Source organism: Patiria miniata, unplaced genomic scaffold (assembly GCF_015706575.1).
Source record: "Patiria miniata isolate m_02_andy unplaced genomic scaffold, ASM1570657v1 HiC_scaffold_2, whole genome shotgun sequence".
Classification (NCBI taxonomy): Eukaryota; Metazoa; Echinodermata; class Asteroidea; order Valvatida; family Asterinidae; genus Patiria; species Patiria miniata.
In genome coordinates this window covers 7,071,516-7,097,722 of record NW_024037058.1, presented here as the reverse complement: position 1 = coordinate 7,097,722, position 26,207 = coordinate 7,071,516, and the positions used below count along the sequence as shown (strand labels likewise).

Here is a 26,207-nt window from a genome sequence, read left to right as displayed (position 1 = left end):
CGCAGGGGCAGAGGTAGGGGTGATGTATAGCGACAGGTGTGTAGAAGCCCCCTAACTTCCTAAGTTTGTAACGCACAAAAACACCACGTGACTATAACATTACCGCACATTATCTTGCCTCCAAATACACAATTTTCAAAAACAACTTCAAAAATTGTCACAAACATTTTTTGTCAAGTATTTAATGTTTTTTGTTTGCTTTTTTCTGGACAGTTACAATTTGGTACTTGCAGTTTTATGGGTGAGTTAGGGGGTTCGTTTTTGGTCACTTGTTTTGGGGGGACCGACCGACCGACACCCGAGTGACTTGTAGAAGCTCTGTTGCCAGAGCTTAATAACAGCATTGGGCCTATAAAAAAAAAACAATTTATAGATTATTCTCGACTTTATGTGCGGGGAGATAGTTTAATATTTACCTAGCCAGAAGGCCTAGTGCCCCTGACGAAAGTAAAAACATTCCAGGCAATATTAAAAGACTCTAGAGCAGGACACACACACACAAAGCGCGGTAAAAAGAGTAGCGGGAGGAAAAAACTCATTCTTATTATCAGTTCAAATATTTGCTTGCCGCGGCGAGGTCAAAATGAGTCCATTTCCGTGAGCGACTGGTTTCCCTTTATTGTATCGGGTTTCCCCCTTTCATGTCGGGTGAAAAATGGGACTTATTTCCTTCGCCTGAGGAGGAATATTATTCCGAAGCACGACTCATGCTGTATCAGTTTTTCGGATCCGGATCCGCGTTCGCGCGATTTTGTTTTTAATGTATCGGGGAATATATTTCAGTGTAGCCTGCATGCTGTAGACGTGTTCAAGCCGCTGAATCTTTATAGCCGATTATCTCTAGTTTGCGTTGTGTCATGGTAGAGTTTTCAAATTGCGCACGATTAAGACTGTATAACTTAAAACTCTAATCCCCTAAAGCTGATTTACTATAGGAACCTTCCTCATCCTTACAAATCCCAACACCTTGTGCTATTAAACTGTACAAAACAGCTGGACTCCACCAAAACCTCGTGTTGGAGTTTGTCTGGATGGGGATCGTTTTAAGGCACAACAGAGAACAGGCCTATGAGGGAAAATACAACATTTGCAAACATCAAAAAATAAAACTACCGAATCATTTTGAAATACCTTGCTGGACTGTTAGTGAATGACAGTGTAAAGCATCCTGTAAAATCATGGCACCTGGTATACTGTAATTTTCAAGAAAAGTGTTATTTTTGTATCAATTTCCAACGCTGATCGGCCGACCAGCGTTGGAAAAAACTGGCTTTTTTTCAAATACTGGCCCCAATTGACCATCGCGCTTGTTTGCAATCGATTACACACCTATGAACGGGTACAAGCCAGCTAGACTGGTTCCCTGACCTTACAATTCCCAATGTATGTGAACTGCTCTGTTTCTTCTTAAATGGAGTCAGGGAACCAGACTACAGGAAAACGATTGTTTTTCTTGGTTTTTATAGCATTTTTGAACCCAAAACCTCAAAAAAGTCAGTGTAACTATATTTGCTAAATATTTCCAACCCCCCAATTACATCCATTTCTGAAAATTACAGCAAAAGCAAATGATGTATATTCCCTTTAATGTGATGTAAATTCGCTCTTTTCACGCTCGGCCATAGGCATGCAGAGCCAAGCCTCGATCTGGCAACTTTACACAATCAACCGGTTTAGTGATTCCCGTGTATATACTCAGAAATCACTGAACCCCGACGCGGGAATCAATCAACCGGCTATATTTATTGTGGAAAGTTGCCAGATCGAGGCCGTGCATGCCTATGGCGGAAGCGTGAAAAGAGCGAATAGGGCTCAACTTTACAGAACGGTTGAAGCTGAAACTATCTATGGTTGATGACCCATGCAGAATCAACACAGAAAGGCATTATGTCACACCGCAGTGACCCAAATAACGGCAAAATACACGCCATACGCAAAGGGCGATACCAAGTTTAAATCATTGTATCTAAGTTGTCAATGGACTTTTTTCCTGATTTTGTCATAGCCCCGCCCACCTTTGATTTGTGCACAGTGTTTGCTGTGACCAAGTTTCACCGAGGTTCTGTGGTCATGTGACTTAAAGTCGTGATCTGATTGGTCAATGCGCACTGTTTGTTTGATTAACATGAAGGAAGGGTCACAAAGGAAGTTACTGTTTTTCGATAATTATTACCGATTTGTTAAGCAGCGAGATTTCACAGCATCTCGTATTAAAAAAAGACATGTCCTTCTTCCCGTAAAAGCTGTCTGTTCTCAATGTTTTCACGAGATTGCCAATTTAAATGTTGTCCCCGAATCCATTCATTCAAACACCATTGAGCATGCCATCACACATGTGCCAAGTCACCAGACTATTTTGTTTTAACGATTTCAATGTTTGCCTTGCTTTCAGAAAAAAACACACATTTTGACAAGACATGACACGTGTTTCTATGACACGTTATTCATTACAGTACAAAAATATTTAACAATGTATTATTTTGTATAGTTGCTCAACTGCTTAAGACCTAAAAGTGCCTGTGAATAACCCGTCGTGATACGCAGTTGGCGCGATGAGAAGTACGCTACGCAACTCCCCTTTGTGAATTTTACGCCAACGTGAAGGTCGTTGTTTGCTGTGGTAAGCCGAGCGTTAACGATTTTGCCGCGGGCCATACTTTGCAGCCTTCAAACACGGCTGGCGGGATTCGTAAATTCACTTTACGGTCGTGCTTGAATACAGCAGTGTCGCTATGCATGGCTGCGGCTTGTCAGTGTAATCCACCAATGGCAACAAGTCGTAGCCGTAGCCACTAAGTACTCAATGTGAATAGGGTCTTTTAGCTATGTCACATTCAATGTTATTGCTCACATGATTGGCTAAACTCTGTACGGTCAACACTGCAAAATAAAACAAAACCCACGCACTTTTAACCAATAATATGCTCTAAAAATCAATGCATATTCAACAGGCACCAGCTCAGCAAATCAAATTACAGGGAAGGAAGGCACGTCATTACAATGTATATGGCAACCAATACGGTAAAGCTGGTACCCATCGCCCGATCAAAGGCACCATTATATGCTAATTTTGGCTGGTCCCATGGGGGGATGTGAATTAGATAGTGAATTAGACTGGTTACCTCTCTCAATGACTGACTGCCACTTGTGAATTAGACTGTTACCTAGCTCACTGACTGACTGCCAAATTGTAAATTAGACTAGATACCTATCTCACTGACTGTCAAGTTGTGAATTAGACTGGTTACCTGACTCGCTGACTGATAGTCGCTGACTGACTGTCACTTGTGTATTAGACTGGTTAACTATCTCTCTGACTTTTTAGTCACTCGAAATCATTGAATAGAAACTTGTGCACTCTGGGATCAGCTGTACTAGGCTTGTGTTGTCTGGTTTCAGTCCTTATTGGATATACGTACATTGGTGACCTAAATTAAAACTTTTTTTTTGTTTACCAAAAGTGACCTTTCGAGTCTACCAAAGGCCCGCGCAAAATAAAAATAAAATGGCATAATGCACATGATATTGGCCTATAACTACATGTATTTGAATATGGATTCACATATACATGTACAAGAAAATGAATTCATACATGTGAATTCATACTGTCTCTATTCTATTTCCTTATTTCTGAGAAATTTCATTTCGAAATTGTCAGGAGTATACGATTTCAATACCGTATAGAACAAACACACAGTTACCCGCTAGCTGTACGATATCTGCCCACACGCCGGCCTGTTACGGGTACAGGACCGCCGCCAACATTATGATAGATGGTTTGTAATTTATAGACCCTCTCTCGGCAATTTCTAATTTTGTGGGTCTGCCGTGATAGCTAAACAGATGACAGCCCCCCAAGCATGATGGATCGGGGATTTGTGTGCAAGCCCTCGTTAAAATGTTTTGCGAGAAGTTTACTTCGAAATGCAACTCGCCATTTGGCCTGTAGTCCTGTATTAGACAATCGGTTTGTTCTTACACTCGTTTTGATAAAAGATAATGAACAAACCGCCCATGCTTTTATCGTATTAACCTTTTATGTCAATCTGGGGTGAAAACCAGAGCTGTTTGGAGAAGGGAATATATTTGTTTTACTTCAAACATAGGTCTCTGTTGTCGGCGGTATATTCAAACACATGGCCGGGAACCTTTAATTTTCTTTGTGTCCGGTGTTTTGAGAAACTCGCTACGTTTAACAGAGCTTGGTCGTTAATTGGCTTTTGACACATACACAAAAATGTACTTTAAAAGTCTCGATATCAAGTGGAGTGCAGGTGACATTAATTAAGGCCAACATGTTAATGCGTTCATATTTTAACTGCCGATATTTGAACATGGAAATTGGGATTCAAAACTAGGCCCTTTTACCGTTTTGTGTTTGCTTAGTTTTTATTCGTGTATTTATTTGTTTTGTTGGTCTGTTTGGATATTTCAAATTAAAGGTGTTTTTTTATTATTGTGTTCTTGTTGCTTTTCTCAGTGCTTTTTGTTTCATTTGGAATTATTCAAAAAAATATTTTGGAGGTTGGGAATAATTTTTGTGCAAATGGAGGCTGGCATCTTTTTTTTTAATGGACATGAAATTAAACTAAATTTGCAACAAATCTTCGCAGTTAAAATTTGCGGGTTAAACTTGGAGAGAGGAAAAGGATTTGTAATTGTTTCGTTAATTTGCCATAAACGGTTGAAATACTTTAAGGGCAAAATGTCGGCTACAGTTTGGAAGATTTTCGGGGGATTCTTAACACATAGCCCCGCCCAATGAGCAACAACTGTCAACGCCATCTACAGCATTATACAAATAATGAATGTTTATGAGTGCAATGGTAAGAATAATTTCATAAGGTGACAGATGGAATTCGCCGAGTGGAATGGAACATTCCAACTGTCAGCGAATGAAATCATTATTTCCATTGCATGTGAAGCATTCATTCTTTGTTTTATACATATATGAATAAATCCTCGTCATCTGATTGGTCAGATCCACCAATAGTGTGACCGTGCAACAGAACTTTTATTTTATTGTGGTGCAGCCGGGAGGTGGATTGGGAAGAATAATCCAATGACATGTGTTCAACGATCCACCAATCAGACGACGAGGATTTATTCAGGCGTTGTATAAGATCGCTTAATCTGTTCCCATAAAGCCATTAAGTAAACCACACACAAAAAAAGGAAAGTGTTTTCAGAAGTTTATCCACATTGTAAATCACTCAGATTTTGTTCACCTTTTCACGTCAACTAAAGTCATTACCAAGTGGAACCGACTTCCGTTTGTTTATCGAAGCAATTTCCACTGCGACCGTGCGCTCATTTGGACTTATTAGCGCCGCACCATTTATCATTATTACATCGGCAATTCAAGCAGGCTTTAATGGACAGGAGCTATGCGGTGGAAAAATTTTGCATCCCTGTGTCAATAAAAAGAACAACCCACGCGATTGCCATACAGCCTATGCCTTTTCAATAATTGAGTTAGTGATTACTGCTCAATAGCGCTACTAGGCACACGATAAGGAAACGACTTAATTAAATAATTATGCATGGTTTATTTTCCTCGTGGCTACACGTGAGTAGTGTATCGGGTGATGAGCCATTTCTTATATGCCATATTTGCCGCTGAATATCCCCCGTTGGGCAAAACATAATACATCGACAATTGAAGTCCTTTTTTTTTTTACCTGGACTCACTGATGACCCCTGGTGTGCCTCTGGAGGGCGCTGTTTCTATTCTCTAATTAGAGAATTTGAAATAATTATCGAAACGCACCATGTAGGGGAAATGATTAATCAGGTTAACTTCATTAAGCAATGAAATTGACTGGAGCGGGGTTGGAACCGGCGACCTCCGGATTACTGTTCCGGTGCTCTACCAACTGAGCTATCCAGCCCTATGTTGGCGGTTCCCCATTTTGTCAGTGTCTTTGCTTAAGGGGCGCTAGCAGTCAGAAGCCATAAATCGTATATGCCATGCAGCCAGGGATCACGCCCAAAACACGATGATAGCATCATTAGCAATGCTAAGAACCTGGGAAAGAGCAAACAGGAAGCACTCAAAAGAGGATACGACCGTCAAATATTTTGAAATAGTGTCAACAACATTACTGTCCAAACCCTTATCCATAAATATTCAAAGCCTCCCAACGAATCTGACAACTGAGCTATCGCATTAACGACCCCAACTGCAATTTCCCCTTTTTGTATATACATGTAGGCCTGCATGTACATATACTTACATGCTAAGATTGTCTACATGCGTTCACGTTTTAAGTCATTTTCGAGGTGAATACCCTCAAATAACATGACTGCCCTTTTTTGAACTGTCGTGTTTGGATAGTTTCTTTTTTAAGAGTGCATTGTATAAAACACGAAGTTAAAAGGTTGCAATACCTCTGATTGAAAAGCAGAAAATTTAGCCTCGCGAATACCCTCATAATTTATTCACAGTCCTGTAACGTGACTGTCACGTAGGTTTTATTTATAGAGTGCATATTTGTATTAGACACGAAGTTATAAGGTTGAAAAACCTTTGACTGAAAAGTAGAACATTTAGCATCGTGAATACCCTATACTAATTGTGCATATACATGTAACATTACTGTCCTTTTTGGATTTTTTTTATAAGAGCTAAACATTTGACATAAATTTGACTGAAAAGTAGAAAATTTAGCATCGTCTAGCGCCTGATGAAAATTGAGGGTAAAATCCGTTCAATCGAGACATTCACATTAAATAGCATAAATCAGCAGGATATCTGAAATTCAAAATCCTGACGAAATGTGCAAATTTCGATTTAAAAAGGGAAAGAAAATTATACCAAAACAAAAGGATACCGGTGAAAAAATTAACAGACAAAAACGAACAACCTTTTTTCGATTGTGAAATTAACTGAAAAGAATATCATATTCCTCATGCAAAAACAAAAATCAATTAATTAACATGTTTCCTTCAAACATGTTGGAACATGTTTCATTCACAGACATGTTCCAACCCCCGAAAATAAATTGAACTTGCCGTCTAGAATTTCACGAACACAGATTTAATATGGCCAAAATTTGACAAGTGAAGAAGAGGTAGAGAGAGAAAAAAAACCACAGAAACATTGAAAGTAGATAAAAACGTCAATGCGAAGCCAGAACGGCAACTCTTCAAGTGTTTGTCCATGGCATTTTCGATCGCTGCCTCCACGACTGCGAAGCTTGACGAAGCGAGGACAAACAAGGCTTTTCTTCAGCGGGTGGAACGAGCCGATTTCCCCGGTCGAGGTAGGCCCGGTGAGACGGTTAAAAAAAAAGGAAATCGGAAGTTTACAGAGAACAAGTTGATAGAAACACAAAGAATGACCGTGACGGCGGAAGCAACAAGAGGAGTGCTGACGTCATCGTGACGTGCGCCGATGCTATAAAAAAAAACAGCAGTGTTTATTTTTGATGTTTAATTTCTCGCTGGGGTTGCCAGCTCAGAATACCGATAGAAATCTTCTCCGAAGGCAATGAACCCCTTGTACTCTTTTCCCGAAGTCTTCCTGTTTACAATAAATTGCCTTCCGACTGAGAAACACAGTAATGAAGATTAACCACATACCACACAAGAGATTCACAATCACAGAAGGAAAAAGGCTAACATACTAATTACATCTTAGACATTGGATTTCTCAGAATCTCATCAGCATACGGCTGGTGTAGAAGGCTAGTTATGTCGAGTCAAATAATGACCAAATTTCTTTGCTATCGGCCGACAAAAACAAATCCAACACTAATTGCAACTGCGCATGCTTTCATATACAGGAAGGACTGGTTTTTTCCTCATACCTCGCGCTCAATTCGCTTCATCTTTTTTACTTCTATTAAAAAAAACCTCCTCGATTGCCCGCGGTGGATTACAAAGCGGAACACTCGCTTTTTTGAAGAAGGCAATAAATAAGAATTTGAGAGATGAAAAAAAAATTCTGAGTATCGAAAGGCAAATAGGAGTTAATAACGCGGCAGGCCGGACAGACGCGGAAAGGCTAGTAATAAATAATCATTGCCCACTAATGGAAGAATGGTGTGTTTTTCCAACTGCCTGTATACAGGTACTGAATTCTTTATGGTTCGTGCGATGCAACATAAGCAGTATCTCCTGAAAGCAATTTAACGAGGCTTGGCTTGGGATGAATTATTAGTCAGGGGATAGGATGGTATGGTGGCTACAGGTGTTAGTGGGTTTCTTTTACACTACAGAAAAGAATTTTGCTAGAAATTGGTATTTTGGGGGGTATTCCTTCTTGTATGTATAAGAAACGTTACCTCAACGGAGTCGGACTTATCTCACTGACTGACTGCTGTCACATGTGAACTGGACTAGTTACATATTTCATACCTCATACCAAGTGTTACTTGTGATTTAGACTGGTTACCTATCTCACTGGCTGACTGTCAATCGTGAATTAGAATGGCTGTCACATGTGAATTGGATTAGTTACATATCTCACTGACTGACTGTCACTTGTGAATTGGACTGGATACCTCCCCCACTGACTGTCACATGTGAATTAGACTGGTTATCTATCTCACTGACTGACTGTCTGACTTCACATGTGAATTAGACTGGTTACCTATCTCACTGACTGACTCCCACATGTGAATTGGACTAGTTACGTATCTCATACTGACTGTCACATGTGAACTGGACTAGTTACATTACTCATTGACTAAATGACATCGTCAATTGAGAATTCGACCGGTAACCTATCATACTGAATGACTGTCACTTGTGAATTAGACTGGTTACCTATTTCACTGACTGACTGTCACATATGAATTAGACATGGCTACCTATCTCGCTAACTGACTGTCGATGTCACTTGTAAATTAGACTGGCTACATATCTCAATGACTGACTGTATCTTTTGAATTATACTGGTTACATATCTCAGTCACTTGCGGGTTAGACTGGTTACCTATCTCATTATAATATGACTGTCACTCGTGAATTAGACTTGTCACACAATCGACTGTCACTTGTGAAATAGACTGGTTACCTCTCTCGCTTACTGTCACTTTTCAATTAGACGGTTTACTACATATTTCACTAACTGACACTGCAGACTGTAACTAGTAAATTTGGCTAGTTATATCGGACATAGATGTCTTTCATGAATTAGACTTGCTTAAGTCGTTCCTCTTATGGATTTTTCATTTTCATCAGGTTACCACTACAGATTATTGCCATGGGATTATTGCCATTACGATTTTTTTTTTTTTGGGGGGGGGAAGTAATTTTGACATGATATACAAAATGAACAATGAAATAAAAGCATATGCCAATTAAACAGCAACAATAGTGATTCCGTAGCGTAAGGCAGGGCTTTGTAGGCTAAAAAAAAACACATACAAAACAAAACCAAAAATAATTAAGAAACAATCTACTATAAAAGACAATCACCGTCCACAAACCGGCTCTTCCTTAAGACAAAATAAAATCCCACGAAACTACTGAAAACGCAATTATCGTCCTTCGACAGGATTCACAGAAAAAGAAAAAACAATTTCATTATACCTCAACCACAGTGATTTCCCCCAGCCTTTCGTTTAACAAGAATCAGCCCAACTCCCGTTAATTTTTAAGTAATAAAGTTTTGTCCTCGCGTATGCCAATTTATCACCTTCAAGGATGAGGCGGCATCCACGGCACGCGATCTGGAAAGGGATCTCCTTCGGTTACAGTTCAAACTCACGCGATAGATTCTTAATTGGACCGAGGCAGTGTGCACACAACGGGTATAAAGGACTGAAATTGGTGCTAGTCTTTGCTCAAGACGAGCTAGATGTATCTTTGTTTACTCATTTAGTGTACGCACGTCCCTTCCAAAATCATTAGTAGGCTCGCAAGTCTGGAAGAAAGACTAGAACCCCTCTCCTGAAATCAGATCAGTATCTCTCGGCCAAGATCCAAAGCGTAGCAACCGAGAGATTAAGAATGATCGATCTATCAAAGAAGTCAGCATTTGCTAGGGAAAGGTTGAATAATCAAACAAAATTCCGCCTTGACCCAAGACTAATACCGGTCGAAAGATATCGGATACGCCAAGATCAAAGCGTGCGTGACAGCCGAGAAGTAGGGAATGTAAAGGGTGCAGACCAGTAAATACATTCCCACAGGCACCATTGATAAATATTCCCACTTCAATAAAATCGGGGAAAATACTCAAAAATCTCACAGGTGATCACGACAGACATCAAATTAAAGCTTGAGTTACCCTCCTTCACTTTCTGTTCAATTTTTTTGTGGGGTTAACCGATGATTTGGGGGTGATTTTACCCTCCAAAAAATGATCACCTACCCCCAAAAGCAGTCCTGAAGCCCATCACCATTTTGAAAAATGATCCCTCCACTCCATTGCAAAACAGAACGACTTTCTGGTCCAATTTCTCGTAAATAAAAATTCAAAGGCCGCTATAGATCTGGGACCAAACTCTCAAATGTAGGGCCACAAAACTCTCTATGAACCCTCCCTCTATAACTGACGACTAGGAGAGAGTTAACCTATCCGTCAAAATCCATTTGGTAACAGCTTTAACAGTTATGTAAACCGGGTTCATATTGGTACAAAATTATTGACATGCTGGGGTAGTTTTGTTAACTGAGGGTACCATGCCTTGACTGACATTGATAGATACGGTGGGTCAGCACTGGTGAGTGCCTGTCAATGATGGATTAAGTTCAGTAACAATGAAGGCACAAAAGGTTCACTCCCAGCAAAACAAAGGCATTGCCCTCTAAGATGGCGGCTATATGTAACTTGTAACAGTATGCAAGGTCACCCTATCTATCAAACCCCTTCAACAGGTTTTGACAGTTATGTGGTTTAATCCATGGGGGTCCTGGCAGTTGGTGACCAGCCTGTACATAATGCTATGGGAGAGGAAGCGGATAGATTGTTTGATGGTTTGTGAAAGTTCTATCAGTATGAGGGTTAAAAGAAAAAAAATTAACAGACGATTAATCTTAGTTTGGCCGGCGTAGATAATTTGGGGTCATTTACATTCCCAATAGCTTTGTAAGGAACTGGTGTGCGAACAGAAAGCACATTACAAAATTCCGTCTTGAACTAAGACTAGTACATATCACACACCTATAGATCAGAGCTTGATTTGACAACCGAGTAGAGAATTTTCGAGTGAAGGCGCTAGAATCTTTAGAACTAAAATGGCAGACGAGCGTAAGGGAATAATGTATTTAAATCCCGGCTCGAACCGAGACTGATATCTAAAAGATATCGGATACGCCAAAATCAGAGCGTGAGAGAGCGCGAAGTGGAGCATGTTCAAGTCGGCGTCTACGTTCATCAAAAGTCATCAGTCAGCAGGAAGTCGTATTAACCCCACGCCGTCTGCACCGCCGAAATCGCCCACGACTTATTGGCGCGAACCACGGTGTTTTATTTCGTAGACGGAGTAGCTTTTTTCCCGCCCCTTTTCACCGAAGTATGGATTTTTTTCATTTGTGCGGACTTTAAATGCGGGTAACTCGAGTTTTCACCATTATTGTGAGCTGCATTATTCCAGACGAAGAGAATTGTCAGATTTGACGGAGTTGAAGACAGAAATTCAACTTGCTTCCAAACGGACCACAAAAATTGTTGGGGTCGGCTTCGTACGACTGGAAATCAGTCAAATTAACTCGTTTTTCATGTCAGGATCGTTGACTAGCAAATCTACGGTGAGCCCGAATCTCTCGTCGAACACTAAAACGAACAGCGTTTCTTTTTCGTTATTATAATTATACATGTATAGTAGATTTCTCAGTTCGCAGAAACTTCGCACGAACTAGAGGAACCAGTTGCTTAAAGGGTCCCGCAGTCATTCATACTGCCATGTACTGACATAACAACGAATCAGCAAAGAAACGAACATTAACGACAGCAAAATATCCAAAATTCTAGCATCTTTTGTGCTCAAATAGCTGTAATATTAAGGTTTCTTCACGAAATGACATCACACATTTGCTCATGAATATGGAAATTTGCATTAACATAAAAACAAAAAGGGCACCAAAATAGGCCTACCCTTGAAAATGGCAAAACGAAAATTAAAAATAAGGTTAAATGGGACAAAAAAAGTGCGTTTTCAAGGATTGCATTAAAAAAATTACATTGCACAGGCCCTTTGCATGAACTGTATTGCGATAAACGGTGGCAAACGACCAATGTACATCTTCAGGAAGTATTATTAATGGCAATGACCACAAGCTAAACTAGTGGGAAATAAACCTCTCTTATTTGCGACAAAGCCTCTTTTAATTGAACTTGAATTTAAAGTAATTACCACCTGGCGCCACTGACGTCAAAAGTGTTTCTTTAGAATCTCTCTTTAAAACAGGCGTTGAAATATTGATTGCCCAATCACGCACTATATTGTAGTCTTACGCTTCGTCTCCAAATAATTCCCTATATTACTTCGCGCGCATCGTGCACTGCGCAGTATACGCAATAGATAATTCGCACAGAGCCTCTTTTAATTGACCTTGGACTTTTTAATTACCACCTGGCCACTGACGTCACAAGTCTCTTTTGTATGTTTCTTTCTAACAGGTGTTGAGATATTGACTGTCCAATCACGCACTATGTGGTAGTGTTACGCCGTGTCTACAAATAGTCCGCTACATCAATCTGCGCATCGTGCACTTCGCAGTACGCAGTAAATAATTCGCAACAAAGCCTCTTTAACTGATCTTGAGATGAATACATTATCATCTGGCCGCTGATATAACAAAAAACTGTCCTTTCAAACAGGTGTTGAGATATTGACTGCCAAATCACGCACTATGTTGTAGTCTGACGCCACATCACAAATCCGGTTCGTTTGTAAAAACGTCATACACGCGCGCGCGCACCACTGATTACTAGCGCCCATTGGATAAACACTGAAGTTGCGTTAGCTTCCGGTTCCAGTGGTTCCAATGCTACTTAATGGCCAGTGGGCGTGGTTTATATTGAAGTGACGTCACACTAACGAACCGGATAGTCCCCAGTATCACTCCGCATTGACCACGCGCGGTGATACCTAATGGTGTCGCAGAGAAAAGAAAATCTCTTCAAAATGTGATATTTATTTATACAGAGTAATCGTTTGGGAGAAAAGGCAGATGTGTCCCATTTATCATTCTTCCCACTCAACACTTATTCATCTTGAACTTTCGACTCGGAAACGACACCATACACGGGAGAGATTTATTTGCAATGCCGGGAAGGCTAAATATCGCTTCAAGCGGGAAAACAACAAAGAGATCGAGCCAGAGAAAGCTCTTCAAAGTGAAATCGGATCTTTAAATTAAAATTACCTCGAACTGCTGACGTTGTCGTTTGTTTAAAAAAGTGGCAAACATTGATCACCGATGGAAATTAAAAAACAGCTAATGTCGTTTGGTCTTCTTTTTTATGTGTTTTCTGTGCACGTCATAGTACCTCGGTTTTCTATATAGGACTTGGTATGCGTCTGTCTACAGATTAATTAAACCCTAACCTTCCCAAATCCTCCAAAATCCTCTTTGCATATAAGTGAAGGTTTTCGAAGGATTGAGGCTGTATGGCAAAAAAAAGTTAGTTGATTTTGTAGGATTCATTGTGTCAGGGTCTAGGTTGTACCTTGTATTGTTTATGCTTTTAAGTCATGCATAAATTTAGGCCGAGATAATACCCGAAATCAACCGCACATTGCTTCTATATCATCGGCAATGTGTCAACGTATTAACAGTGATTGTTGGAGGATTTTGCAGGGTTGAGGAAGTGATCGCCCCTCCAATGAACAAATTCAAGGAAAAAAAGGCCCAGGGGGTTAGAATTACCTTAAACCTATAGATGTTGTCTTTTTCCTTTATCGTTTAAGATAGTTGTGCACAATGCAGATTTTTAATGAACGCATTTCTTGATGATTGTATTCAGACAGCATTCAAATACATGCCCTAAGTTGGTTTTATCTATTAAATAATTAAGGTAGGGCATTCGATACAATTGCACTGGTCTGATGTTTTACAGACAGCATTTAAAGGTATGTTGCACCATTTGCTTGAGTCACATTTATTTCGTTTGAAGCAACAAAATAGCTCAAAACTTTTTAAGCAGGGTGCATAACTAACATGTTGATATTTCAGCTCAGTGGATACTATACATTTTGAGAAAATAGAGAAACTTATGCACAATTTTCTTTTGGTCTCGTAACTAGATTCCATTGCTCACGCACGTAAAACTGTGCCTGCTCGCATACCTTTTTAAAAACCACCTTCAATGATTGTTTTCTTCTGATCCGATACCATTTCAGGCGGGATAATTTCACAGGGTATTTGGTAGCATCCCTACCTTCACTGTGAGCATGGTTTTCTCATTAAATCGGTAGGTCTGTTTCCAAGTAATTACCAATGTTCCTTCGTGCCTTTAACTAACGGCTGGTGAATCTCAACTGTTTTTTGTTTTGTTTTAATACGTCTGCTCATTGAAGTAAAAAAAAAAAAACCCGTATGGCTCATTAATTGCGAGTTTGATTTTTCTTTTTATTTTGGCATTCGTTCTCGTGTTGCATGGACTCGGGAAGGACAAAGGTTAATATACGTCAATACCATATGCAGTGACGAGGACAATGTACCTCAGCGAGGTTGTCATAATATTGGACTGGCATGGCAAGCCACAAGGGCGAGTAAAATAAAATCAATTTGATTTTATTATTAGCTTGTGGACAGATGATTTTCAACGGTCAGGGTCGTGCAATATGCAACAGGCTGCAGTACGGTGGAGACTGGCAACTTGGCATTGCCTATAATTGAGCAGGAGTAAGGACCGTGAGTAACAGCTTTGTGATTTCATTGGTTGTTACGGTTATTACCGTGACAATTCTGCAACCTGATTGGGCAATTCCTCACGTACGCGCGGACGCGGAATGACGTAGTTCGCCGCGCGCGCGCGAATATTAAAATTAAGCTGACCCCGCGTTTAGAGGTCATCAAGGCAAGGAAAAGCTTCCTACATTGGTCGTCGCGGTCTCTATATTTATATCCAACTTTTGGAGTATGGACAACGATTTATACAAGGAATGGTGAATATATCATTCAAATAAGGGGGCAAAAATATCAATATGTGCTAACCAAAGTGAGTTTATTTGTAGGTACTTGGGTTCAATGACATCGTTTTTACTCAAAATTTAGGGTATAGATAAATTTTTTTAATTGGATAAGGCACATTATAAAAAGTAAGATGACCCAAGTAACTTAAACTGTCGGTACTAGTAACACTAATATGGGGATAAAATACAACTAGTTAAAAGTTACTTTTTAACAAAGGTCATTTTGGCACCTTATCAGGATTAATGCGGGAAGTCAGCCATTATGTTACCTATGAGGTGACAAGATCTTATTTTGTTATGGTCAACAGAGGGCGTTATAGCCCGCCACAAATAGAGTTGTTATCTCAGTCCATCCGCTCTCAAATGTGACAAATGTACTCCTGTGAAAAAAAAGACATTCCTTTGACATTGTTTCACTGTTTATCCTCGTGACCTGACTTGTGATCAGAAGGTCAGGGGGTTCAAATCCAGCTGCTGGCCATATGTTGTGTCCTTGGGCAAGCCACATTACCCCAACATGCTACATAGCTCCATGATGCCACTCACCACCCAGGAGAAATAAAATGAGCAGCAGCATTATTAGCCGACTCGTGACCGTAGTTCAAAACCAGTTGCTGGCAATAGTCACTGTGTCCTTGGGCAAGCCACATTGCTCCAACTCGCTTCTCTCAACCCAGGAGTATACATGTATACTGGCATTAGCTTGGAAGTAACCTGCGATGGACTGGCATCCAATCTCGTTTCATGACAATGAAACAATACAAATAACCTCCTAATGAGCCACAATGATACATACACTTTATGTTATACATTTGTTTCGAAGACTTTTAGTTGGCACACCCGTAGCACACTTATTTCATGGGCAATCTCCGAAATTTGCGGTCCGCTTTTTTCCACTTTCAATACACTTTCTTTTCTGCCATGCCTTCTAGGCTCCACTCCGCTCTCCACTCGTCAGGCCCTAACAACGATTGACCTATGACCCAGCCCGCCATCTCCAGCTCCGCAATGAATTGTGGGAAGAGGTTGTCGCTGATCAGGCCCGACAGCCGGACTGCTTCCCAGCAGTCATCGGGGGTCATGTGACTTCCTGTCGGAGCAGACAATTTGGGTTTTTTTTCGATTCAGCTTTTGGATGACAGGGCCTCGTTAAACTAAAGCGGCGTAGATGCTGAACGCTGGAGTTTTGTCAAGATGTGCTTTGTACATACATTTCATTACAATTTACGATACCATAAAATCACCTCTGTAAACAATTTCATGACCGTAAAAAGTTACATTTAGATCAACTACATATTTGAACATCAGAGATTTTTCACCAATTGTATTTCAAAACCAAAGTCGCCATCCAATTGCAATTTCATTTTAATGATACCAAGTTGAAAAGCAATTTTCTTTTTCAGAAAAATTATCATCCAGAAAATATTTCAATCTTGATAAAGGCATATTAAATGTACTTACCCTTGGCAAGAAGATCTCTGATTTCGTGATAGAAGACTGGCTTGATCCCTAAAGGATCTGATCTCTGTGGAGAAACAGGTTAGGAAATGATTTTAATTTGATTATGATTAGGATCACTTTAATTCAATGGACCTCTGTGCATGAACACCGGATGGCGTTTTTTTTACCACTTTCAAGAACCTATAGAGGATCGGAACTTACTGCAAGAGTGTTCTCGTTTGTGTGCTTATGTGCGATGTACGCCCAACTAATTGTTTTTCTGAATGTTTTTCTGAATTTACCTGTACCTGACTTTCTCGCTGCACATGTTTCGTCGCATGTTGTATGATCTCAGCTTGGAAGCAGGCCTTGATGACATCATCCGCTGAACAGTCCCTATGCAGCACTATATTTATTGACCCTGAAAAAAAAAACCCAAAATAATCTTATTGGGAAAACAAGACAACGGAAGGCTAGTCAAGTGTTGGGGAAAAGGTAGTCATTACACAAACTTCTTTAGTTGAGGACTGTGATAACAGCGAATTTATTCCACAACAATGAAATTAATATGCGCTGGGATTACTGAACTGGGCGGACGGGTAGGCAGGCTGACTGACTGAGGAACTTCTCACGGGCCGGGTAGTATATACTAGTTGAAATAGGAAATACTTATGAAGGGAAACATTTGGTCACGCATCTTGATTTCAGAAATATAAAATGACTATAAATGAGTAATAACACCGCAGAACAAACTCTGCTGTACTGAGAAAATTTCAATGTCAAATGATCAATGAGTCTTGGAATGCATGGGTAACAACCTGTGGACAGCAAGGTCAGAAAACAATACACACAGTACAGGCACATTGTGTGCATGTTCTACATAACCCCCGAGGACCGACACACAAAGGGAGAACAACAGATCCTTTCAGTCCTCGGGAGTTGGGTCTTTTGTTCAAAACGGTCCTCTGTAGTAAGTTTGTGTGCTTAGTCTATGGGAGAGTGTTATATTACAGGGACAAAGGGAAACACAAAGCATTGTCCTCGAGAGTATAGTAAAACAAGAGTGTATGTGGTTGTACCGGTATGTATGTACAAGGAAAAGCTATGAGCAGTGTAGTGTAGAGCAGTGTAGAGCACAAATTGAACAATCCGGAGGATTAATACAGGAACTTTAAATGTGAAAAGCTTAATCAAAGTTTTATATAATTAAAGAGTAATAATTAACTAAAATTTAAGACAAATTGATATAAATTAAAAACTGGTAATATAAAAATGCTACAAACACCAGTCCCTTTGTACACAAAATTCTATCAATTGATTAATAATGGCTAAAACCAGTGTAATTCACAAGTGACAGTCAGTCAGTCAGTCATAAACAAAGAAACAGACATACACAAGGAATTTACAAAAAAACGAGGAAATTCAAAACTACACAAGACTAATTTACAGTGTTTTTTATTTGTAATGGCCTTCATGAGAAGTAAAAAATGAGGAAATCAGCAGATCCGAGGAAAAGCCTTATGCCTGAAGAAAACAACAGGGTGGTCTCTCTGGCATCGGCAAAAGAAATGTCCCCATTGAGGAAAACAGAGCAAGAATTTAAACCAATGCCCAATCATGCTAAGCTGATTGTTGTCTCAAATATGTGTCCTTTTCAAACCAATATAATTGGTTCGCTGGGCGCATGCAAAAGAGTTCCATATGTTTGAATGATTTCTACCTGTTTGTCTGTTGAGGCCGATTAAGAATTTTTGGTTTCTGTTGCTATAGAGACACTTTTCCATATCTGGCGACCTGTTGAAACAAAGAGATAAAAAAAAATTTGTTACGCGTCACTAACAGATCAGTGTTGCAGTTCAGTCCAAAATTAATTTTTGAAGGTGTCGTCCAATTATTCTACATGTCCGGGCAATACTACACTTTGGTTGACCTCTGAATTTGTTGAGACCAAAAAAAAAAAAAAAAAGGAGAAAATTTGAAAAAGGTTGACAAAATTAAAAGTAACTTTCAAGACTACCTTTTGACAAGCCAACCGAACTGAACACCCAAGTTGACACGCAGTGGCCGGCTAAGTCCTGTGGCAGAAAAAAAATTCAGAAAATGTTAACAGTGAGAATACAATTCCAGAATACAATTTTCAAGTTGCAGAGTTACATTTTTTGCTGCTGTAGAGGTTGCTATTGACAAGATGAATCAACTTTAGTCTTGAGAACTTTGGCACCCTGACCCGAGAAATCTGAGCATACCTCGCGCGCTTTAAATACAAGATCAAACCTGTGCATGAGCCATGCTCAGAAGTTCTTGGGTTGGGTGCCAATGTTCCCAAGACTCCATTTGATTCATCTTGTCGATACCGCCCTCTATTGACAGGGGATGGCTTGACTATGAATGAAAGGTGCTGGAATCAGCTACATTAACCCTAACTCCCTAGGGATTTTTGCTAGGATGCAACCTACAAAATCCTCCAACTGCCTTCATGTCAAAATTGCATACAGCCTCAATCCTGCAAAATCATCCGTTATTTCTTGAATGTGGTCCTTGGAGGGTTGACCACTGCCTCAATCCTGCAAAATCCTCCAGCAATCACCGTCAATGTGTTGAGGCAGGGCCAATGACATACTGGAGCAGTGCGGAGGATTTCAAGTATAATCTAGGCCTAAATGTATACGCAGCTGAACATAAGCAACACAAGGTCCGGCCCAAGACCCTGACACAGTGCATCCTCCAAAATCAGCCACACATTGTTTGCCATATCGCCTCAATACTGCAAAATCCTCCATTTTGCAAAGAGGTTTTGGGGAGGATTTGGGAAGGCTAGGGTACAGGGAACAGAATCGCAATCCAGACTTTGGCATATGACTACTGTCACGCATGAACTTACTCCATACGACCGGTTCCAGTGCGTTTGCGGCGGCCGGACTCATAATGTGACTGTCCACGGAGCCGAGGTGCTCCTGGCAGACGATGTGCAACCGGGATTGATTCAGCGTTTCCATGACGACGCAGGTAACGGCCCGGTAATTGGAGTAAAGATGGAGGAACGTGAACAGGAAAAAGAGGAACCATGTCAACCTGCATGAAGGGAAAAAATAACAAAACCTCATGGTCTGTGGGCCAAAGTAGTCTTAAGGCGAAGGCAAGGGAATTAGTTTTTCAACCTCTAAACACTGAAGGAAGCTAAGTATCGACTATCAACCAGCGAACCATGTTATATTTGTTTTATTTTACCTCATATACATTCATCAAAGTTTTGTCAAGTTACGCATCAGTTATCTCGCTTACATTGGATTTCCGGCCACCATTGGAGTAAGGAACAGACCAACCAACAACGCCGCCAGGTTGACTAACGTTTCCTGGATGAAAACAAGCATAGACAAATCCCTGTCAACTTTTAAGAAAATGTCGTAACCATAAAAAGGAAATCTACAGGCAACATTTTACAGGAGTGAAAAGGTGTTCAACCTCATAAACCACTTGACAACGGGATTATTTTTGGCCAAAAAAAAAGAAGATTTTTCAAAAAAGACATAAAAATATATTGGCCAAATTGTAAAGTCAGATCAAACTCCACATATGTGATGCGATCAAGCTAAATGAGTCGTTTGTCGACCCTGGTCAAAAAAAGTTTTGTTACAGATTTGAAAAGAGCACAATCTCAGCAGGCTGCTCTGAAAACCGCATGCTGATACCATTTTTAGTTCAAAAATTATAAAGTCGGAACACCAAGAGATGTGATGAAGTGATGTGATGAAGTGGCCCTATTTTGGCCTGTATCTCCAAATGAAATTTCCCGACAAACAACTCATGTAGCATGATCGCATCACATATACTGACTCTTGAGTGTCATTTGTACCATATTTTTACGATACTTCTCATTGTAACTTCATATTTTGCAACACTCCAAGGCCCCGCCATGGAGCGATATTTGCTACGACGACAGGCCGTGTACAGCGGCCAAGTTCAAGTTCAACACGTTCCAAATTGCTTGGCCATGGCTTAAGATTACATACGTGTCAATAGGAAACAGGTGTAGCCGCTACAGCCGCTTCCCACTGACATGTGTGTAATCTTAAGCTGTGGCCAGGTAATTTGAACGAGGGCGCAAGACTGACCTGACTTCCGTCTTTGGCACTGACGTCGGCCATGTTGTCTCTCCTGGCTTGGTGCAGGGTCAGTGCCGCCCTCGTTGCCCCTCCAGCCACGCCCACAATAGACTACCCCCAACAAAAAAATGGAAGACATTGACAATAAGCCACTCAAGAATTGATGATTTTCAATAGGATAAATACAGGGCCCAATTTCATGACGCTGCTTAACAGTTAGCAGAAAAGCCAATTTTGTGCATTTTTGAACAACCTCAATGACCCCTACATGACCTTTGACCTCCAATTTTGGAAGAGTTGTCATGAACCCCCCACCCAAGGATCACTCCATCCAAGTTACATTAACATCCATGAAATTCTGTAGTTAAACATTTGATGCATATTTGAACAATGACCTCTAATGACCCCTACATGATCTTTGACCTCAGTAATCCGATGAGGAATTTACGGTTTATGGTCTACATCATTTAGGACGGGTAAGTCTCTTCCCAAAACCTTGTTCAGGCAACACAAAAGAAGTTTATATTTAGAAAATTCACAACAAAAATAAAATCACCATTTATTTAATACTCTTAATAACAACAGCGCACACATGACAAAAACAAATTCATATACACAAATATTATATTCATAAACAAATGTATTCATACACCAATGTTTTTGGAAGTAAAATATACACCAAATACAAGTCTGGCACATGCAAAAAGGCACACTCTTACAAGTATATGTCTCTTGTCCAGCAAAAGTAAAAGGTTAAGTAATAAGTATATTTCTCAAATATTTTGTGTTTTAAATGTTTTGGGTAAATTACCTTGCAGACTCCAGAGATGCAGGCAATCGCTGTGAAGTATTTCGGAAATAACGGCGACACTAACTCAATGCAGATGGCTGTATCGTTCAAAATGTCAGCAAATAACCTGTAAAATAGAACACAGCAAGACTCAAACAGGCAGTGTCGTAGGACTCGAGTCCAGGACTCGGACTTGAGTCACATTTTTCATGACTCACTCGGACTCGACTCGAGTCACATTTGAAAATGACTCGGACGCGGATTCGACCACGATGACTGGGACTCGAGCTTGGTGACTCGTGTCACATATTTTCATCAAAATAGACAACATAATGTTACGTATTTGTGCGACGGAGGTACCATTCTTTTGACTCCATCTACAAAACAAGGGGCCGTGGAAAATCGTATCCAGGGGCCGCGCACGAACGCCTAGCCCCTGCACGACGAGCGGCACCAGGGCCCAGTGTCATGCCAAAAAGTGTCCGGAACCAAAGAGTGTCGCATGAACAACTGAGAACAAGTGACTCGTGACTCAGACTCGGACTCGACGTTGGTGACTTCGACTACAACACTGCAAACAGGATAAAATGTCTTCCTTCTTCTATCTGATTAAATCCACATGGAAAATTTCGCGCGAATGTATGTAAGTGCTTTTCAACCTGTAACCGGGGACCCCCTTTAGGAGGCCACGCCCGCCAGTGAATTGACACAAACTCAAAAATAAATCAACCACGAGAAAAGACATTTTGGTCTCAGGAAAATATCATTAATTCCCTGTGCAATCACAAATTGATATTACACGCCCCAAGTTAGCATAGCCACAGAAAAATATATAAACAAAGGTAAAGGGCCACGCCCATAGTAAATAGAAAGTCAGCTTGGCCAGGAGCCCAGGAAGCCCGACATAATGTACCAAATAAATACAAAGAAAGTACGCTTGACAGACGGCGGGTACAAATTATACAGAACTAAAAAAATAGCTACAGTCCGGCTTGGGTAGCAAAAACTAAATACAAAATAAAGAACCGTCGCCCGCCAGGCTAACCAAGTATCCCCAGCCACTCTGATGTAAGGAATGCCTCGCCCAAACCATGCCATGGGCCTTTATATACTGCATGTGTATTCAAGCATTGAATACTGACTGCAGTCTGCAGATCCTTTGTTAAGACTTTGATAAGACGCAAACTAATAGCTCCATGAACTAATTAAGGCATACCAAAACCTGGGTGGGGTAGCAAGGCTGACCCTTACAACCCATACAAAGTTAAAGTAATGAAATACATTCCAAACTATCATTAAGAAAAATACTTATCATTCAAACAAGTGGCCACTGACAAAAAGCCAGACACAATAGGCCATCAGCCTGGGGGTTTGGTCAGTATCAAATCAGGGCATAAATGATTATAGTGCGCATGCGCAAGGTATGCCGCCCCTAGAGTGGTAACAAGCATTTTGATGGACATTTTGAAAAAAAGGGTGATAACACCCGAAAAGCTGCCACCGATGCAATGCTGTCACATATTTTTCAACTCTGGAGGTGTATACCTTGCCAAAAATCGCTATAACGATTCCCCTCATTTGATGAGGCTGATGGCCAACAAACCTTATCGGGAAATCAACATCAACCATGAAAGAATGAAAACTTGTAATCTTCACAGTTATCATTTTTGAATAGGTTGGGTTAGGTTTTAAAGATTCAAGAAAATGAATAAAACAAAGTATCTTACCTCCACCTTTTTGCATCACAGTCAAGACTTGATCTGTTAAAAAATTAAATGTTACAATAAAAAAAGGTTTGTATTTAAAGGGAATATACAACATTAGCTTTTGCTGTAATTTTCAGAAATGGATGGATTTGTTGTTTTTTTATAGCAAATATTGTTTGAAGTTTTGTGCTCGTAGTCGTAGATACGGGAAAAGTCAAGAAAAACAATCATGTTCCTGTACACAAAGCCAGGTTTTTCCAACCAAAATGTCTTCTTCCAAAAACAAAAACAGGGATTTTGTTTGAAATGTCTAGTCTTTCGCGTGAACAGATTGCTGATTATTTAGGCAAGACCCTGCCTATTGACTTCCTAGATTTTGACCAATCAGCGGGCGCTTTCTATATCGAGTCTTCGGTCATTCACCCGTTGCACGTCACATAGACAATGGATTTTTAAAAAAACATGTTACGCGCTCTGTATCATGTTACGCGATATGGGGCTGGTTGTTATTGTATTACAAAGCACTGCATTCGAATTGACCAACCAAACCATTAAGTCCTGATTTTGGAATGAAATGACGTCACAATTTATTAAAGTCAACTCCGACTGGCTGGCGCGCGGCTTGCATAAATTTGCATGTCAGGAGATGTCAGACGTTCTTTAGGATTTGGCTCTGTGGATAATGGGTGATACTCAGACTAACCTCGGGTCGTACGATTTTGCTATAAAAAAGTTGATAACTTACCCCTGGTACCATGCAAACAGTATCCGGCCACACATCCCTGTACCATCTGAAAGACAAATTATGCAAATAACAAGATTTGAAATATTTAATCTCTCTTTGTGTTATGTGCTTACTTTTTCAAAATGGTTTTAAGGTTGGGTGGGTGGGTGGGTGGGTGGGTGGGTGGGCTGGGCTGGGCTGGGTCGAATTGGGTTAGGTTGAGAAGGCTTGGGTTGAGTCAGGTTGTGCTGGGCTAGGTTGCATTGTGTTGCGTTGTGTTGGGTTGGGTTGGGTTGGGTTGGGTTGGGGGTGTGGGATGGGTTGGGTTTGGTTGTGCTGGGTGAAGGTTGGGTTGGGTTGGGTCAGGCTGTGAGTGGCTGGGTTTTGATGGATTGGTAGGCTATAGTGGTGTCCCTAACGTGGTGCACTTCGACGTTTACCCCGACTTTCCACATCAGTGTTGCCAAACTTCTTTGTTGACTTCAAATTCATTCAGTGAAAAACTGGTACTTTAATGCTTCCTATTTAACCTCTGTGAATTTAATCCGAAATTCAAAAACGATGGCGTCCAGAAATTGGGCACAAATCGGCTGAGTTTTCCCAACTTGGCGCACTTGAATATTAAAATCTCGGAAAATTCCAAATTAACATTTAAGAATTTCTGTAAATGTGATAAACCATTATTATGTCTACTTTCATACCCAACTAGAAGTTTGTCAGAAAGTTATTTTCTAATTTTTTGGGGACATTTTCAAAGAGTTCACTGTGCACTTCGAAATAAAATTGGAAAACCAAGCCAAAATAAAATTCTTTCTAACTTTGTAATGAGTAGATAAAGTTGTGATTTATGAACGGGAGTGTTTTGAACTTGATGAAATTTCACTCTTAAAACTTTTACTCTAGCTAGGTGCTACAGGCGAAAAATCAAAGGGGCCGCGCCACGTTAGGGTAGGCCTACATCAACAATAATGGGCTTGCCTGCGCTGCTTGCGCAAGCCTGAACTGGCTTGAATTGAATTGGTTTTAATAGATTGGGCCAACTATTCCGGGCTTCGTACCTTTCAACAGCCACGTAATTGTTGCTGCTGCTGCCGTGGCTGTTGAATCACCCACGCCTACTCCCTTCAGCATGGCCTGTGTGGCCAAAGTGCCAGTGATACTGCTGCAAAATGCCTGCAAAAAGAAACAAAGTAAGAAAACTGAATAGGCCTAAAATAAGTTTATCAATTTCTACAAATGCACTTTTTGTTAGTTTGTTTTGAAAAATTACATGAACATTTTAGCAAACCTGAATTGTGTCCCATATCTGGTACTCCAGGTAATCTTCGCTGACGCTCTCAGGGTAGCCTTGGGGTAGAAACACCGTCTGAAATATTAACATTGACTCAACTCATTTCAAAACTTTTTGACATTCACATTGCATCATGTGTATGATTTTTTTCTATGAGTGACAAACAAGCAATGCAGTTTATGCACAAACACACACAACATACGGTAACCAGTCAAACTGTTAATTTGTTTTTTCTTATCATTGTTTTCCTGAAGAAATCACAAAATCCCTCATAAATTCACCTAAATAATTCACAGAATATAAGAAATATAATTTTAAAATAAAATTCAGCTTTTTAAACTTTAGAATACTAAAAGCAGAAATAATCTTGAAATTTCTTTCAAGGTACCAGTCATCAGGCCCAGAGGAACAATTGTGATTGGTCATTTTGCAGAGGTGAACTTCACTTTCCTTGATTCTGATTGGCCAATGGGACAATCTCAAAAGATTCCCAATTTTTTATATTTTCTAATAAGGCAGTGATAATTTTTTTTTTTAATTTGTAAAATTGTCTCTTTATTTGTTTTTAACAAGAAAAATGACAAATCGAAGGCCTGGATATTCTTAAGGCTGATTTTCACAAATTGTGTAAAATGGAAGCGTCCATTCCATCCGCCATCTTGGAAAACCAGGGCAAAAAGCAAGAAGCTGGACGGGAAACTATTTTAAAAATATATTTTGTTTCCTTACCCTAAACGTCTGGGCAAGTGACTGGAACGCTTGGTTTTTGCCTCCGTCCGAGGAAACCTGAATAGTTCCATCGCTTCTCCTCAGGTACCTCAGCGGACGGGCTCGAGAGCTGTAAGACTCCCTGCAAACCAGACTGTCCATCATCTTTTCGAGTTTTGAGAAGTAGAAAAAACTAAAGATCTTTAAAAAATAAACCTCTGTTAACTTTATTTGCTGCCCTCACATGTCATCTTATCGCCAGACGAGCTGGAGAAAATTCCAAAAAATTCCTACCACAATTTAGTAAGTGCGCCCTCAAGAGAAACGACCTTTCTGGATGCATGCCGGCA

At 40.3% G+C, this 26,207-nt stretch overlaps 1 protein-coding gene and 1 non-coding gene across 3 annotated transcripts; both read right to left on the bottom strand.

Annotated features, from left to right (window-relative positions):
- Positions 1-5,818: 5,818 nt before the first annotated feature.
- Trnat-agu lies at positions 5,819-5,891 on the bottom strand. Its single transcript has one exon. It is a non-coding gene; the product is annotated as a tRNA-Thr (tRNA).
- A 9,105-nt stretch (positions 5,892-14,996) lies between these two features.
- On the bottom strand, positions 14,997-26,158 carry LOC119726209 (RUS family member 1-like). Of its 2 annotated transcripts, none has more exons than XM_038197808.1 (14): positions 25,879-26,158; positions 25,147-25,224; positions 24,917-25,031; positions 23,880-23,925; positions 23,156-23,188; positions 21,450-21,555; positions 20,648-20,749; positions 19,818-19,888; positions 19,417-19,607; positions 18,553-18,610; positions 18,256-18,329; positions 16,838-16,956; positions 16,557-16,620; positions 14,997-16,185 (listed from the first exon to the last, which is right to left on the bottom strand). In XM_038197808.1, exons 1-14 carry the CDS (start codon positions 26,020-26,022, stop codon positions 15,995-15,997), a joined length of 1,392 nt encoding a protein of 463 aa, XP_038053736.1. In that variant the 5' UTR covers positions 26,023-26,158; the 3' UTR covers positions 14,997-15,994. The 2 variants fall into 2 exon arrangements, with proteins under 2 accessions (XP_038053736.1, XP_038053737.1); XM_038197809.1 differs by having other exon boundaries at positions 16,844-16,956; positions 25,879-26,157.
- Positions 26,159-26,207: the final 49 nt, after the last annotated feature.